General features: G+C 57.5%; 1 protein-coding gene across 1 annotated transcript; it reads left to right on the top strand.

Moving 5' to 3' along the window:
• The first annotated feature begins 5,032 nt into the window (after positions 1-5,032).
• CBX4 (chromobox 4) lies at positions 5,033-9,719 on the top strand. Its single transcript, XM_064466780.1, has 5 exons — positions 5,033-5,164; positions 5,251-5,294; positions 6,108-6,173; positions 6,859-6,925; positions 7,461-9,719. Exons 1-5 carry the CDS (start codon positions 5,096-5,098, stop codon positions 8,796-8,798), a joined length of 1,584 nt encoding a protein of 527 aa, XP_064322850.1. The 5' UTR covers positions 5,033-5,095; the 3' UTR covers positions 8,799-9,719.
• Positions 9,720-17,425: the final 7,706 nt, after the last annotated feature.

A 17,425-nucleotide genomic window follows, 5' to 3' on the forward strand; every position in this document is an offset into this window, starting at 1 on the left:
GCCATGTGTACTCGGCCCCTCCATCGGCCAAGATGGAGGGCATCTCCCACAAAAGCAGGCTCCATTGTGCTTTGTTAGACCACTACGGAAGCACACTGCATATTCCTGACAAGTGTCTCATTCCTGGGGATTTTGCACGCAGCCTCTCCCAGTTTGTGCTGGAAACAGCACCGGAGAAGAGAATTCACCTACTGGGGCCCCGTGTGCACCCGCAGCAACTGCAGCAATGTACTTGAGAAGCCATTTACATTTCCGTGTGATGACCCAGTTCAGGGTGGTTTTGCCTCTGGATTTTCCCACTGCTGCTGCCTCTGGGTGGGTGGTGGCAGCTCCAGACCCTGCTGCTGTGCTTGGTTTTAAGGCCGCCACGGTTGCTCCACGCTGACAACCCCAGCCTTGAGTGCTTGGGCTCTTTATGGTGCTTTCCTGCATGTTACGAAATGCTGGGCACTCTGCACACTGGTTTCTTCCTGCCTGTCTGAAAATACTGTAGTGTGCTTCATGGTCCTGTATGTTTTACTGAAAGCTTTGAAGAATAAACTGTTGCAAAGGGGTTTTTGCTGCTTTAGAAAGTCTGATCCACTGGGGGCAGGGCACATGTCAGTTCAGCAGCAGGAGCGAATGTGGTGGGGATGCTCCAGGGGTTTTCAGTGCACACGTTGGAGTGAATTCCAGCCCAGCTTCCAGCAGAGTTGACTCTTCCCTCACCTTATTGAAACAGCCCTGGCCAGCAATCACTGAGCTTCTCGGCACCAGCATTGGGTTTGAACTGAGAGGGAAAGGGGCAGCTTGTATTTAGAAGGAGACAATAATTGCAAGTCAGATTTGCTTGTTCAATACTCTATTGACAGATTTGCCTTGGCAACCTGGAACAGGGTTTCATTGTGTGCATCTTACCTCATGGCATCCTATCGATCGGGTGGGTGGGTTGGGTTTTTTTGTGGGGTTTGGGTTGTTTTTTTTTCTTTTTCAAGCCTACCTACTCATCCTTTTTCTTGTCTTTCCCCGGCAGTGTTGACCTCAGCAAGGGCTATATTGTCATCCGGTTTTCAGACTGGCCAGAATTTCAAATGCAAGCCAGAGCTGACAAAAGAAGAAGGGCAAATCCACGAGCCCAGCTGGCCAAGGCTGCAGGCGGCCAGGTAGGAATGAATGGGGCTGGTGCCCTCCCCCTCCCTCCAAGGACACCATCATGCAAGGGAGTTGCAAAGTCCGTGCCTGGCCGCCAGCAAGAGTGGCCTTGAAGGAAATGCTGTAACTAATCATGAATTAACTTTCTGTTATTATTTGGTGTTTAGCCTAGTGTGTTCTCGGCCTGTTTGGGCTCCAGGAGGAACAGTTGGCCCTGCCGAGGCAGACGGGAAGAAAAGCTGAGCACCCAAACCGCAGCCTTGGAGTGTTCATGGTAGAATTGGAGGGTTACAGCTGAAAAAGAATTGCTGGTTTGAATTGCTAATAATGATACAGACTAATGAGCAACATCAGAAATGATGGCATGTGTAATCAGTGCTGCTTGATAGCGAACGTACAGTGGGTCTGCAGGAGCTACTGGTGTAAGAGGTGAGGGGAAGCGGTGCATCTTGGGTTTTGGAGGGGCAGAAGCCAACCCAAGTGAGGCACTGCCACAGGGCTGGCTCCATCTCTGGGGTAAGAACTTTATAAATAATGATAAAAGAGTAAACCTGGACAGACATCAGCTCCAGGTAGTGAGAGGGAACATGGCCAGTGAGTATTTGAGGGGAAATTGCCTTGGTACGCTTCCTAGCACCTGCAGGAAGCCCATCTGTCTCTGGCTGTTAGAGGTTTTGTCTTACAGCTGCACCCCAGCAGCCCCCACTCGGGATCAGGCCCTCGCTGAGCTGCCCACTGCCCCAGCACATGGGGGTGGCTGGAGCCCTCGCACTCGATCTGCCCATCTGCCCGCTCCTCGCACCTCCACCGGGGACAGAGTCCTCCTGTGCAAAGGAGCAATCTCTGCCAATGAAGAGGAATCTGAATTTTTGCACAGGTATGTGGCAGGGGGAAAGAATAGCCACAGGATGTGCACAAGGATCTGCACCTCGTACCTGCCTTATGAACAGGCAAATCAGAAACAAAACATGGTAATAAACAACTGCTGTCTTGGCTTTAAAAGGCAGTGGTTGGCTCTTGTTTCTTTTGGTTGGAAACCTTTTTTCTTTTCTCATCCCTGTGATATGCCCCAACCAGTCAAGAAGAGGCAGCGGTTGGAAACGTTTCCTGCTTTCCTTATTTAGGATATTTTATGTAGTTCAAATAAGGTGTCCTCTTTCGAACTGACAAAGGGAAAGATGTATCAGTTCACGAACTGCTGCTATCTGAGCAAGGTAAGAGAGACAAAATCACCACCATTACAATCATTACTGCGAATCATGTGCAATCAGCCTGGTAACAGAAAGCAGATGAACATCCTGCAGGAAACCTACAGGACAGGAGCTGGTGCTGAGCTGTGGGAGCCACGAGCCAGGCAATGATTAAAATGCTTTTAATAATGGTTTTCAGTGTTGCTTTCACTTTTTTTATATATATTGTATTTCATCAATGGCCTTTCACACTGCTCCCGAGGCAAGTTCTACAGCGATCCCAGGGATATCTGGTTATACATTTAAAAATATACTTTTTTATTTTTATATATATATATATATGCAGCCAGCCAGCCCCTGCTGTCCTTATCACCCCTTCCCGGCTGTGTCCTGGGAAGAGCCAAGCCTTCCCAGCTGGGCTGGGCCCGGAGCCGCCGTGGCTCCGCGGGCTGGATGCGCTCTGCAGCTTGCCCAGATTGGAGGGGAATTGCACCAAATCGCGCTCGTCCCTGGGCATTTAGTTTTATTGCAAGCATTAGTGGTTTGTGCTCGGCTTGTCTCCTTTGGCAACAGGAGAAGCTTGAAATGTCAAAGGGGAGGGTTAACAAACTCTGCTGGCATAAATTTCAATGAATGTATGTTTCTTAGGAAAACCGCTAAGTTAAAAAAAAAAAAATTTAAATCTTCCTGTCTGTGCTTTCTTTCGGCTGCTGTTCACAATGGATAATAATTCTTACATTAAGCCCCTTCGGCCCTCCAGGGAAATCAAAATTGTAATATCAGTTTGCTTTTTATTGGCCGGCTCTACGATCGCGGCGGCTGCGTCTTTGTTATGGTCTCTGGCACGGTGACATTCAGCCGGTGCCCCCCGCAACCTCCGGGCCCAGGAAGGGTCTCTGAAGGGGCAGGCTGCGGCCGGCCAGGGCAACAACGACCGGGCGAGGCCGCGGGGATGCCGTGGGCTGGGGCGGGACCGGCCCCGGGGCGCGTAGGAACAGGGAGCATCCTCAGGGGATGGGGTGCTGCTGGCCAAGCCCCCGGCAGCGTGAGCCGCTCCGGGCCCCGGTGCCGCTCGGGCTCAGCCCCGCCGCTCCCGCCCCCCGGTGAAAGTTGCCGGGAGCCCCGCAGGCAGCCGCGGCTCACGGGGGTCCCGGCCCCGCGGGGAGCAGCCGCCCCGTCCGTGGGCCGGCGGGATGCCGCGGCCCGGCAGAGCCCGGGCGGGGGCTGCGGGGCGGGCGCTGCCGCTCCGGGACGCCCGACTCAGGGGTGGCCTGGCTGTGCCCCGGGCGCGGTGGCTCCGGCCCGGCCCCGGCCCCGGTCCCGGTCCCGCTCCGCGGCGCCCCGCGCGTCCCCCTTCCCTGGCGGCGGCTCGGGGGGCACAGCCGGCTCCTGCGGGGACCGAGCCCGGCCAGCCCCGGGAGCCGAGGCCCCGGGAGGGTCTGCCATCTCTACGCGGCGCCAGTCCCGACCGGCAGCGCCTTCCCGGGAATAGCCCCACGCGCGTCCGCGTCCCCGTGTCGTCCCGCCCCGTGGGACGCGGCTCCGGTGGCGGCGGCGGGGAAGGCCCGGAGCTGCCCGCCCCCACGTGGGGCGTGGAACCGCCGCAGCCCCGCACCGGGAGGGTGCTCGGCGGCGGGCACAGCTGGTCCCGCTCCACCTGCCCGGGGGAAGGTCGGTTTTCTTTCCGGCACCGCCACGTTTCCCGGAGCAGAGCAGAGAGGAGCTGACGGTCCCAGATGGCAACCCGCGGGGTTTCGCGGACACGCGTGGGCCTCAGCGTGCTCCCCTTAATCCGCTGCAACGAGAAGCGAGGGCGCGGAGCCGCCCGCCCCAGGCTCTGCGCGGCTGCCCCGCACGGGTCCCGCACGCTGCCGCCGTTTGCGGCTTCCGGTACCGGGCGAGGGAAACTCGCCGCCACCTGCCCCGGGCCCGCTCCCGCAAGGCTCCGGCCATCTTGCAACACCGGGCGGGGGGTCCCGCTGCTGGGTGTCGCCGGGCCGGACTCCCCGTGACCGCAGGGACCCGCCGACCAGACGCAGCGCCGGGCCCGGGAGCGGGGCGAGGGTTCCTCTGGGCCAGGCCGGGCCCGGGGCCGCTCCCACGCACCCGGCTCCTGCTGCGGGACGGGCCCCACGACAGGAGCAGGCGGTGGCAGCGGGTCCGGACCGTGCGGGGAGTGGCCGCCCCGCTCCCTGGGCCCATGGCAGCCCGCGACGTGGCGCGGCGTGGAGCCCTCCCGGGGGGTTCGTCCTCCACGCCGGGACCCCACCGGCACCCCGTGGACCCTCCCACGCTCCCCCCCGCGCATCCTCCAGTCGGACTCCCCCCCGCCGCGCCTGACACGCACACACACACACACACACACACACGCTGGTGGCGCGGGTCGCGCACCTGCCCCGCGGGCTCTGCCGCCCCCCGCCGGCCGCGGGGTCCGTGGGGGCCATGCTGAGTCACGCGTGGGGCGGGGGGCTGGGCTGCCCGCGCCTTCCCCCCCTCCTCAGCCCCGCGCAGCTCCTGCCCGGCCCCCGCCCGCCCCCTCCCCGCCTCGCTCCCCGGCAGGTCTGCGCCAATCCCCCGGCCTCGCCGTTGACGGGCAGCCGGGCCCGGGAGGCGCCGCCTCCCTGACGTTTCGCTCCGGGATTTGCACGGGTTGCGGTGCCGCGGCGGCCGGGGCTCAGTGTCTGTCGGGTCGGCGGCGGGAGCTGCCGGAGCCCAGCTCGGCTGCAGCGGCGGCCGCGGACGCCCGGCCCGGCCCGGCCCCTCCCGGCTGCAGCATGGAGCTGCCGGCGGTGGGGGAGCACGTCTTCGCGGTGGAGAGCATCGAGAAGAAGCGGATCCGAAAGGTGAGGAGGGCGGGGGGCGGCGGGGGGGCGGCCGGGAGGGCGGTGGGTCCAGCTGACGCCGTGTCTTTGCCTCCCGCGCTCCGCAGGGCAGAGTCGAGTACCTGGTGAAATGGAGGGGATGGTCGCCCAAGTGAGTACCCAGCGGGGACGGGGATGGGGACGGGGATGGGGCAGGGGCGGCCCGGCGGTAGCGGCGGGGCTCCGCCGCGCTCGGCGCCCCGGGAAAGGGCCCCGGTCAGGGCGGGCGGGAGGCGAGAAGCGGCTGCCGGGGCCCGGTGGTGGCGGCGGGAGCTGAGCGAGGCGGGCAGGCGGCGGCTGATGTGCACCAGAAAATGGCTCCTTCCCCCTTTCCCTCCTCGGGAGCCGGGCTCCATATTGCAGAACCGAGCGGGGGGGGGTGGGTTGGGGGGGGAAGGGGAGGGATGGGGGGGGGGCGAAGGGGGGGGAAGAACCGCAAAAATAACCCGCGTCGCCCCGCAGCCCGCGGTCCCCCAGAGCCGCCCGCGGAGGCGGAGGCACCGGCCGCGGAGCGAGGGCGGCCGCTGCGGGTTGCGGAGTATTTGGGGTTTGCATGACAGTACCGGCGGGGGGGGGGGGTGGGGGTCCGCGCCGCTGCTCCGGACTCGGCGCTCGGGTCCCCTCCTCCGCGCCGCGACCGCTTTCCTGGGTCCGGGAAGGGAGATTTGGAAAATTTCATCATGACATGCCTAGAATTCCTCCGGAATAATAACTGCGCTAAATAAACAGTTCCGTCCCTGTGCCCCCCCCCCCGCCGCCACCCCCACCGCCCGCCCATCCCCCTCCCCCGGGACCCGAGCCCTGGACGCCCACACCCAGGCGGTCCCGGTGCGCCGGGCTGGCGGCGGGGCGCCCCTGCCCGGGACCCCGGCCCCCTCCCGGCGGGGCCCCGCGGCTGACGGCCGCTCTCCTTCCCTCTCGCAAGATATAACACGTGGGAGCCGGAGGAGAACATCCTGGACCCCCGGCTGCTCATCGCCTTCCAGAACAGGTGAGCGGCGGCGGGGGGGGTGGGGGTCCGGGAGGGGCGGCGGCACCCCCGCCCCGCGCCCGCTTCGGCAATTGCAGATGCGTCACGGAGCCGGGGGCCGCGGCGGGGGCGGGACGGGACCGGGAGCGGGACCGGGCTCGGGGGCGCGGCCCCGGCGGGGCGGGCGGCGCGGGGCCGCCGGGCGACGCCTCCGGTTCAAGGTCCCCCGCGCCGAGCTCCCCCCACGCCGCGCCTTGCGCTCCTGCCTGCCCGGGGATTTGATGCCTGCGAGTGGAGGAGGCGGCGCTGCTGCTGCTGCTGCGCTTGGACGGGCTTTTTTTTTTTTTCTGCCTTTTTTTTTTCTTTCCGTGCATTTATTTCCTGTAGTATTTTGGCGCAAACTGTAAACTTCAGCCCCTCGCTGCAGCAGGGGGAGGCGGGAGTGGGTAAGTCACCGCACCAGGCGCCTGCTGCCTCAGTGGGTCAGCCGTGCCTCTGTCCCACCGCCTCTTGCAGGACCCCAGCCTGCAGCTCTGCACCTGCGGGGCCCCAGCTCTCCTCCCACCACCCGTTCGTACCACTTCGCTGCACCCATGTAGGGTTATTAGCACTGGAGGAGCCGCCATGCATGGGGCATGGGGAGGGATGTGCCCCAGGGGTCTGAGTGCCACTGCTCGGGCCAAGCCATGACTCTCTGTTCCTGCAGGGAGCGGCAGGAGCAGCTGATGGGATACCGCAAGCGGGGGCCCAAGCCAAAGCCGCTGGTCGTGCAGGTAAGTGCAGGAAAGCCCAGCCCCGCACCTCTCGGGCAGCCTGTCTGCAGCGTGGCCCTGTCCCCAGGGAGCTGCTTTCAGCAGGTTTCATCATGCTGAGGAGCTGTGCGCACAGCCCAGGCACTTTGCAATGCCCCGGGGACCCCCAGGCCCCAGCACTGAGCTCATTGGGCGGTCCCAGCCCCCCTTCCCCTCCGGGCTGTAGGGCAGACCCGCTGCACCCACGGCCACGCAGCATTAGCAGGCTGCTTGCAAGCTCAGCAGCAGCAGTTCTGCTTGGCCCCTGTTCCCAGACAGCTGATTGAAGGGTGCTTTTCTTCTTTTCATTGCTTCATTAATCTGGAGCAATGCACAGCCTGTAAGTTGGAGTGGGCTGGGGCCGCCTGCTTGAGGACGCGGCACCCCGTGATGCAGCGTCCCACAACGAGAGCTGCTGGAGGGGCGGGGGTTTCACTGGAGCCTTTGGCACCTGCCAGTGCACCAGTGCATCATTCTCTGGCCCCAGCTGATTGCGGCCCCTGGTTTTGTGTTGCAGCTTCCCTCCTTCGCCCGCCGCTCGAACATCCTCACGGGGCTGCAGGACCCTGCTGTGGACAACAGGCCAAAGCTGGATCTTGGCTCCTCTGGCAAGAGCCAGCAGCACCAATATGAACTCAACAGCAAGAAGCATCACCAGTACCAGCCTAACGGCAAGGAAAGTGGCATGAAGCACCAGTCCCACAGCAAAGGGAAGTATTACTACCAGTTGAACAGCAAGAAGCATCACCACTACCAGCCGGACCCCAAGATGTATGAGCCCCATTACCAGCCCAGCAGCAAGGAGCCACAGAGCCAGGGCTGCTTGGACAGTAACAAGAGCCCCCTGGTTGCCCACCCAGACAAGTGGGCTCATAGCCCGTCCAAAAACCTGCTGGGCCCTGTCAAGAACCTTGCTGCAGAGAGCAAGAACGGGGCCGAGAAGAACCTATCCAGTGGTACCGGGCCTCCCCCCAGGGACAGGGTGACCAGCAATGGCCTTGGGGGCAAGATGAAGATCGTCAAGAACAAAAACAAGAACGGGCGCATTGTGATCGTCATGAGCAAGTACATGGAGAACGGGATGCAGGCGGTCAAGATCAAGTCTGGGGAGCCGCCCCGGAAGCGGGCTGCAGAGGAGAGGACTCCTAAGAAGGGTGGGGAGGAGAAGCTGGAGGCTTGGAGGAAGACGGGGGAGGAGAGGGTGGTGGGCAGCAACACCCTGAGCAAAGCAGAGGGCGAGGGCCGGCAGCCCCCCACGGAGCTTGAGGAAAGTCCCCAAAAGACTCCCCTGGCCAAGGAGCTGTCCCTTCCCCCTGCGGAGCAGCCCCTGCAGCTCACCACCAAGCCGGACCTCGTGCCCTGGTCCCTGAGTCCCGTCTGCGAGCACAGCCCTTCATCCATGGGACTGAACCTCTCTAGCCCTGGCTCTCGGAAGCGCTGCCTGTCAGAGCCGCACACGGAGTGGGAGCCAGGCAAGAAGCGCCTGACCTCCCGGAGCATCAGTGCCCCCACCTGCCTCAGCCCCCCGGCCCCTGAGCGGCCGGAGCCACCCGCTCCCGCCCAGCCGGAGGTCATCCTGCTGGACTCAGACCTGGATGAGCCCATAGACTTGCGCTGCGTGAAACCACGGGCGGAGGGCGAGCTGGCCCTGGCGCAGGTGAAGCCAGAGGTGCCACCGGTGCCAGCTGAGAAGCCAGCTGCGGAGCCTCCGCAACCCCAGGAGGCTGCGGAGGAAGAGGAGGAGGAGGAGGCCGAGTCCCTGCAGGAATTCAAGCCCTTCTTTGGGAATATAATTATCACAGACGTGACCGCAAACTGCCTGACCGTGACCTTCAAGGAGTACGTGACGGTGTGAGGTGCAACGGCGGCTACTCCCCATGGGAGCTGCCTGCCCGTCCCGGGGCCGCCGGCCCCACAGCCTCCCTCTAAGGTACTGGTGCCCCTTCCCCGGAGCCCGCGTGCCCCCTGCCCGCACTGCGGTGGCCAAGCCTGCCATCTCCGCCGAGGGGACACCGGGGCAGGGCCGGACACGGCGGCCATCCCTGCCACGCAGGGTGTCCTCGCCGCTGCTCCCGCCCCATGGTCAGGGGCTGCCCCGGGACCTGTGGGCGCCAGGACAGGCGAGGACGGGGCCCGCCAGTTACTCAGAGTTATAGTATTATATTTTAACAGTGCTAACTTGTCGAGTGATTCTTGCTCCCGTTTGTACGTGGTGTTATTGAAATGTATTGTTTGAGCTGAAAGCTGGTCGCTCTCCGGCCACGCTAATATATTTATTTGTAGGTATTTATATAATGAAATATAAATCCTAGATTTATGGAGTCCCTAGATCACCTTATAAACTATATCAAACGAATATTTTCTGTTCTCCTTTTTAACCATTCAGCATTTGTTAGTCTCATCCCCTTGCCCTCCTTACGACCCGCAGGACCGTCCCCGGTATATATTTTTTGATACTGTACACATGTGGTGTTTCTATGTGCAAAAAAAAAAAAATTGTTATCTAAAGCTAAACAAGCTATTATAGAAATTGCTGCTATTAGAAATGTCTAAACTATAAGCTTCCAATTATTAATTGCTTGAATGTAAATATTAAATGGAGATGTTGAAAGTGCATTTGATGTTCTGCAGCTAGTGTAGATCGGATTGCAAAGCCCAGCTGCTGGGAGGTGGAGCGTGAGCTGCCAGCGGCGCTTCCTGGTCCGAGGGCTGTGTCACGGGGGAAGAAATGTATCATGCAATCATTGCAAAGGACTATAAACCTTTACAAAAACTACCAGGATTTGGAGTGCATTTGTTACTGCATACGGACGGCACAGAAAGCGTCCCTGTGCAGGCAGGCTGTGGCTGGGGTGCCCCAGAGCAGGTGCTTGCAGGTTAAAATCAGCTCCGAGGTGCAGCGTATCAAATATAGTTCTGGCTTTTCCCCAAAAGCGCAGACGAGAGCATGCTGCCCGCCGTCCGTAAGGGCACCCCGTTTTCTCCTGGTGCTGCCCTGGCGGTGTTTCGGTGTTTCCCTCTCCCTGCAGTGCCAAGGCAGGGCTGCGCTTTGCCAAAGGACAATGGGCTGCGTGAGGTCTGCAGTGGGAAACCTGGGAGCAGAGGCTGCGAAGGTGGCTGCAGTGGATGGGTGCTTGGTAGTTCTCAGCCTGATGCTGCCAGCCTAGCGGCGTTATCCCCAGCGCTGGGGAGGGTTGCAATTAGATGAGTTGAACTTCTCCAGAAAGGGAGATGGTTCAAATTCCACAAATAAGCCTGCAGATGTCTCTGAACTAGATTAATAATTGCTGGAGTCCACTGAAAATACAGTGCAGGACTAATTGGTTACAAAATGGCTCGCGTGAAGGTGGCAACCTAGCAGTGTGCCGGTGGAGCATACTGCACGTGGCTCAGATAACGGCACTCGGTCCCCGCTCCCCCCAGGGTCCCCTGTAATGTTCCCACACAGAGACAAGTGCTCGTACAGTAACTGCCCTCTGAATCTTGTGCTTGCCAGACTGGCTCAGTGGCCAGCCTTTCTCATCTTGGGCTTCTGCTTGAAGCTGATTTCTCTTTCAGAGATCTCAGTTGAAATATTGTTGTTGATGGCACATTAATGTGTGTGGACGAGAGCCTCAAGCTTGTGAGAAGCAGGATTAATTGGTTTGGGTAAGGTGGACCTTGCAGTTACACTAGAGCTACCTGAGTTGCCCCTGCTGTGTGCAAGAGCCCAGGGCATAGGTGGCACCCTGCGGGCTCAGCCCCTGGATCCTGCTGTGGCCCAGCACGTGTCTGTCCAGGCAGTGCTGTTCCCAAAGCAAAAATAAACCCCTCCATCCCCTGCTGCCCACTTCTGGGCCACAGAGACTTCCCAGGCTTCATTTTATTTAAATAAATTCAAAAGTCACCTTGGCAACTTTTTAAATCCTGAGGATTATGTGGCATCCACAGAAAGGTGGGGCAGCATCTGGCCAGGTGTCATCTGCTGGGGCTTGTTTGCGGTGGGAACGAACCACCGCATGAGCTGTGTCAGCCTAAATGTTGCCTACAGATATTCTCGAGCCGAGCCAGAGTGCTTTTCTGAGGCAGCTTGGGTTAAATTGGAGGAAAAGCCACCGTTGGGTGTGTGGATGGCATTTTCTCAGCTGGGGCAGCCTTGAAGGCTCGTAGCCAAGTGGAACAATCTCAACTGTGGACACCATTGGCGCAGAGGTTAGTTTTGGTCTGGTGTAGCTTATGTCTGGTACTCGGTGTGCTCGTGCAGTGGTGGGAATGGCTTCTGGGAGCTTACACCAGAAAGCTGGCTCCATCCCAGCTATTTGGTTAAACTTCTTGGTGTGGGTGAGGTCGGTACTGACAGCTCAGTTAATCTCTTGTTGCTGTTGATGCTCCAAAGTCAATGGAAATTCATGTAGTACGTTTAATGCCTGTGATTCTCACCTACTTGCATGGAGACCCCAAAATCTGCTTGTATGTGCACAGAGAGCTAGTGGAAATAGGTGAGCTGTGATTAAAATCAACATTTTGCCTGTTAGCTGTGCTGAATTTTAAGAGGGTTTTAATCAACTCTACGTGTCACCGGGGCTGTGCAAGTGATGGGCAGAGGCAGCGGCGGCCTAAGGTGCTGGAGCGCAGGTGTTGGGGGCAGGCGAACCCCAGTCCATGCTGGGGGGATGCCCCGGGATGGTTTGGTGGGGAGTGTTTCCCTGCCATCCCAGCTTTCGCTGGCAGAGCAGACAATCAGAAATTATGCATTTCCCTTGATTAATTAAGCTAATGGTTATCTGAAAACAAAAATGGCATGGAAGAGGAGACGCATGCTCAGAATGCAAAATGTGATTTATGAAAGGGGAAGTGCCGCTCGACAGACAGCGGCAGGAGCCAGTCCAGGAGCGGGGCCGGGCAGGCGGGCTCGCTCTGGGGCAGCATGTCTGCAAAAGGAGAACTTTTTCTTTAGCCAGACAAAGGTAGATGAAACTAATGGGGTCTTACAACTAGTAGGATGTGTCTTTTAAACATGGGCTTGCAGACTCCTGGCCAAAGCCTGGGCATTGCTGCTGCTGTCGTGAGCCAGGTCAGCAGCTTCCTTCCCTAGTCTGTAGGTGTGTGAGACTTGGCAATTCATAACTGTTTGCAGGTTTGCAGTGAGCTTAGCTCATTAACATCTTTTTAAATGGTTTGTATTGTGTTGCTTGTTTTTAAGGAAACAATGTTCCTCTGAGTGTGTGCTTTCTGAGCTTCCTTTCCCTACTCCCACCGCTGCTCCGTGAGCTGTAGAAGCACCTGAAATATTGTCTCTGCTGGCAGTAGCTGTGGTTTGTTTGAGGCACCATTTCCCGGAAACCACATAGCCAGATATTTATTAGTTAAATAGTTTGATCATGTTTATCAGAACTCCAGCAGCTTCCTGTGCAGTGAAAGGTGTGATAAGTAGTTACTGGTTTAAAAGATACACCCTCCTCTTGCTTTATGCCAATTGGCTAGGAAAGATTAAGTGTTTAGGGTATGAATTACTTATTCATACCACTCTCTTTCCATATTAAGTGCATCAAACCTAAATGCCTGTTATTGAGAAAATTAATGTGAAGTCCACTATGACTTCCAATGGTTATCAGAGTGATCCAGGACGAGATGGAGCATCACCGCGCTCCATTAGGAAGACTGGTGTGCGCTACATTTAATGTATTTCCCAGGAATGCGTTAACCTCTGCTTGGTTTGGATTTATTCCAGACAAGCATTTGCTGATTTAAAAGGAGATTTGTGTTCATATTTTAGCTCTTCTGAAAAGGTCTGATGCATCCATCTATACACGGCCGTACTGAGAAGAGGGGCTGCAAATTTGTGCTGTAAAGCTGCTTTCAGGTTCTCCCATCTGCAGCTGTGGTGGTACCAATGTCTGTACCAGCACTGGGGTTTGAATCCAGCCGCCAGCCCTCCCTCGTTGAGCTGCATCGCCAGGGATTGCCGTGGCCCTGTGTGGTTTCAGCAGGTGTCGGTGCGGTCCCTGCTCCTCAGGAGGTGACAGAAACACCGTCCCCAGGCGACGGCCATGGGGCAGCTGGCAGGGTGGGCCCTGGGGCTTGGTAGAAGAGGTTGCATCTCTGGGGTGAGGGTGCTGTTAAGTAGAAGGATGTTAAATAAACACAGGACATGCAGCTGATGTCTTTTAATCAGAATAAGAAATGGCCTCGTGGGGACTGGGAGACTTCCAGATCCAGACTGGGAATGTGAGAGGAGCTCCTCCCTGGAGAAGGGCAGAAGGTGTAAATGGCCGTATGTGGTGAGGAGTGGAGGATTTCCCAGGCATTCGGGACGCTGGGTGCTTTTGCTCATGTATGGGTGGGGGCAGCTCTTCCAGGCTGTCATTGCATGCATTTTGTGAGGTTTTTCCTTTTTTTTTCCTGTTCTCTCATTTCGCTATGCAATGTCAGGAGCCGACTGTGTGACTTTGCTGAATGTGGTGGCCTCAGCACCTCTCCCCCATTGGAGAAGCCAGCAACATGGTAAAGCATTCATGGTCACATTGGGTTGGGGGAAGGCCCGCTGCTCAGGCTGCATTTTTCTAGGCTTGTCCCATCGAGCACGGCAGAGGCTGTGCAGCTCAGCTGTGCACGTGTTGGCTGCTACAAACCATTTTAACTAAACCTGTATCCAGTGGGACTGGTCCAACAGCAGAGGCCTGCCACCAAAGTTTTTTGCTGACTTTTCTGTGGGGCTGGTGTCCCTCTGTCTGGGAGAGCGGCTGTGGGAGAGTGAGGCCAGGGTGCAGCCCTCTGCACCAAATTGGGGCAGCTGGGTGAGGGGACAGCAAGGCTTCCCCCAGTTCTGCCCTGACCTCCAAAGCCCCTCTCCTCCCCATCCCATAGGGCTGCTTCTGGTTTGATCAGTCGAAAATGCCTGGCGGTAGGAAATCCTCTGTCTCCTCCACAGATAAGATCATTTGGATTCAGCCCAGATTCATGCGAGTTCTGTGTCGGGAGGAGACGACCACAAGGACACTGCTCTGTTTACGCTTGCACCAGAAGAGGAAAAAGGCTCCACAGTGCCGAGCACAGCCCAGAGCATCTCCAGGCACCCCCAGAGCCTCAGTGAGCAGCTCCAGAGGGTCCCCTGCATGCGGGAAAGCTTCTGCCTGTACCCTGAGCTTGGGAGAATCCTGTTAAAGGCAAAAATGAAGCAGTTTACATGTTGATGAGGTGGCTGCCACCAATGATATCTGACCCAAACACAGCTCTGCAGCATAGCCTGGCCTTGGGCAGCGTCAGTGCGGCGAGGAAAAACAGTCATGTGAGCAAGATGTTGGATGGAGGACACAGGGGCTCAGCTCCTGGGCCCCACTCACCGTGTTCCCAGGGAGGGACCCCCTGACTGCTGTGGGGAGGGACAAGGGAGGGGGACAGGGTTGGATGACATGGGAGAGGGGCTGTGGTGGCCGCGGGTGGGCACTGTGCAGCCAGCTGTGAGGGGACAGGAAGGAGAGAGGGTCCTGGTGGTATAGCTGCTTGCAGGAGCCATCTCTGGGTCTGTGCTGGCACACGGAGTCTCATGGGCACCAAAGGGGTGTTATTGCATGATAGACCTTTGGGTGCAAATGGGAGAGAAACAAGGGTCTCTGTAGTAATGAAAGTTTGGGGTGGGGGCTGAAGGCAGCCAGGGTCTCCTCCCCTGGGGCTGGGACCTGCCAGTATCTCCCATCGCAGGGCGAGATCCCAGGCTCACCCGGGAGCAATTTGCCGGCATCTACTGAAGCCGTTTCTCAGAGGGAGCCGTCAGTTCTGCTGACACCTTGATGTAGTTTAAAGCAAACTGCAAACATGAAGATTTATTTTTATCGAATGAGCAGGCATATAAAACACGCTGTGTAACGCAGCGCAGCCTGGCAGGAAGCACCCTGAATCCCAAGAGTCGTGACTTGGGCACGCCGGGCCATGTGCCATCCCTGGCCGACCCTGCTGATAGCAAGCCCATGGGGTTTAAGGGTGGGGAGAGAAGGAAACTTAATCACCAGCTGCCAAACCCTCCAGGATCTCTGGCAAATACCAGGACCTTTTTGCAAGGGACAGCACTGGCACCAGCTGAGATGACAGATCCTGACCCAGCCAAGTCACTGAGGTAGAGCTCAGCCGGTGTTACAGGCGCTCTGTCCCAGGGAGGTACTGGGAAGGGGGTTACAGCCACATTCACAGTTTCCAGAGGATTTATACATCGCCATGTGTAATGCATCCAAGCGTGGACACAGCTTCTGTGGTATAGGCATGCTTCAGTCAGAAGTGCTTAGCTGGAGGTGAGAAAGGGAATAACCTAAACCTTCAGGAGGTATTGCTATTGTGCTATAGCAGCCAGGGCAGAAAAGACCTACAGATACAGAAAATAGATTAAAAAGTCTTAGATACTGTTATAAAATGCATTAATAAGTAGCCTGAACTGATGCTGATGGAAACTTTAACAAACATGTATTTGATGTTGATGTAAGGATGAACAGATGTTATTGTGCCAATGTAAAGTCACAGCTCCTGGTCTCCTGGGAAGCTACTGGAAGCTCTATCTTCATCTCCAGTGGGGACAAGACCAGGATGTACAACACAGGAGCAGTGGTGTTCAGTAACAGCCATGAAATGAGCCCAGATCTTCCAGAGCACCTCCACTCACCTGGGATTTGCCTGGAGAAGGGCCCTGGGTCGCTCAGGTTTGCTCCTTTCCCCTCGTGCTGATGTGCAGCATGGGGACTGTATTGCTTTTGTTTATGAAGCACAAGAATAGGAAAACCAGGATGACTCAAACTTCAAAGGCTACCTCTTGGCTGAAGCTAAAGATGGAAAATTGCTGACCACGAGCTGCTCTGAGAGCTGTGAGCAGCAGAGTCCAGGGTGGAAATTCAGACTTAACATGTCCCTCCTGCCCGGTGCCGGCGGTGGCCGGGCGAGCACCAGCCCGGGGATGGCCAGGTGAGACCAGGCTGGTCCAGCCCGACCATGCAATGCTTGGCGGTGCCATGTCACACTGCATGGGCATCGCCACGCCAACCCTGAGGCAGGATCTGTCCCCAGCTGCTTTAGAGACTAAGAACCGGGTTCTGGGGCTGGGGGGGTGAAGCGCTGGGGGGGCAGCGCTGCAGCTGCCGTCAGCGGGGAGGGGAGGCCAGCCTGCGGGCTAAAATGGCCACGCTCGGCTGCAGGCATGGGCTGTGCCATGCAGCAAGGGTTAACACCCCCCCCAAAAGGCATGCTGGGAAAGGGGAAGGCAAAACTGCACCGGGAGAACTTGTGCGGTGGGGGCGGGTGAGGCTGCGGCGGGCGGGGCGGGCAGCGGCGGGCCCCGCTGCTGCGGGAGAGCGCGGGGGCATGTCGAAAATGCCCTTTGAATGAGCCTGAGCACGGTGATTTCAAGAGATGAGGGGGCTGAGGGGGGGTTTCCCCCCTCTTGGCACTGGGCGGGTGGGTCTCTGCACTGGTATTTCTCCATCTCCTGCTTCCCGAGGGGAGGACGCCCGTTCCCACCGCCGGTGCCGCCGAGGGCAGTGCATGCCACAAGTCACTGTTCGTGGAGCTGTTCGGAGCTCACAGTCTCAGGGACTTGATAAAGCAAAACATTTATCTTGCTAAAAACAAAACAAAAATAATTTAAAAGGCGCGTCAGGTTCTTTTAAATACCAAATGCAAGCTTTGGAGAGGGAAGGTTTGCTCAGTATCGGGGAGCCGCCGAAGCATCTCAAAGCACAAAATAAACGGTGATTTTTCACGTACACTAGTAAATGTTAATTTTCACATATGTTAGTAATTCCACATGGCTTGAAAAATGAAGGATGAAACGTTGTCCCTGAATGTACCCATCCATTTGCAGTGCGGTGCAAGCCAGGCTGTCATTTCAACATCAGGAATGTATTTTACAGCCGCTGCCCTCTGCGTGCGTTGGGTCCAGCCGTGACCCAGTCCTTCCTCCGCCTGGGTCTTTCTGGCACATGAAGCCACTAGCAGCAGATAAAATAGGGAGATTCATTATGGGTTCTGCAGAGGAGAGGAGAGGTGCCCTAGCTCTCCCCGGCTGGCGGGTTGAATGGTGCCTTATCTCGAGTATAAGGGCTCAACCTGACCCTGAGCCATTTTTAACCCGAGGTGGGAAGAGCCCTCCCTGGGTGTCCTTCTCCGCTTTGAAAAATTCTTCACTCTCTCCACAGTTCTCTGCTTTCCTGATGTTTTTTTTTGTGTGTGTGTGGTTGGGTTTTTTTTTCATTTTTATACCTCCGTAACCTGAAGCAGACCCACTTTCCCAGCTTTTGATGCTCTGCTTCTTGAAGATGCTTTAACTCTCAGGACTCAGAAATAACTCCTAACAAACGCAGTGCAGAGACCCAACAAGGAGACATCTAATCTAATGTATCGCATTTCCATAGTTTGTGCTGTAAGCAGCAATTTTGTGGTTCAGCAGCAACGGCTGAGTAGAGACAAGCATTATCACAGGAATTCCTTCCATCTCTCGCCTGAGTATGCGACAAATAAGTCTTA

Source organism: Phalacrocorax carbo, chromosome 16, assembly GCF_963921805.1.
Source record: "Phalacrocorax carbo chromosome 16, bPhaCar2.1, whole genome shotgun sequence".
NCBI classification, from domain to species: Eukaryota; Metazoa; Chordata; class Aves; order Suliformes; family Phalacrocoracidae; genus Phalacrocorax; species Phalacrocorax carbo.

Excerpts from the sequence above, each read along its gene's own strand:
- CBX4 (XM_064466780.1), top strand. The coding sequence starts at position 5,096 with ATGGAGCTGCCGGCGGTGGGGGAGCACGTCTTCGCGGTGGAGAGCATC. Across the intron at positions 5,165-5,250 it reads AGAAGAAGCGGATCCGAAAG|GGCAGAGTCGAGTACCTGGT; the intron begins GTGAGGAGGGCG and ends CGCGCTCCGCAG. Across the intron at positions 6,926-7,460 it reads CAAAGCCGCTGGTCGTGCAG|CTTCCCTCCTTCGCCCGCCG; the intron begins GTAAGTGCAGGA and ends TTTGTGTTGCAG.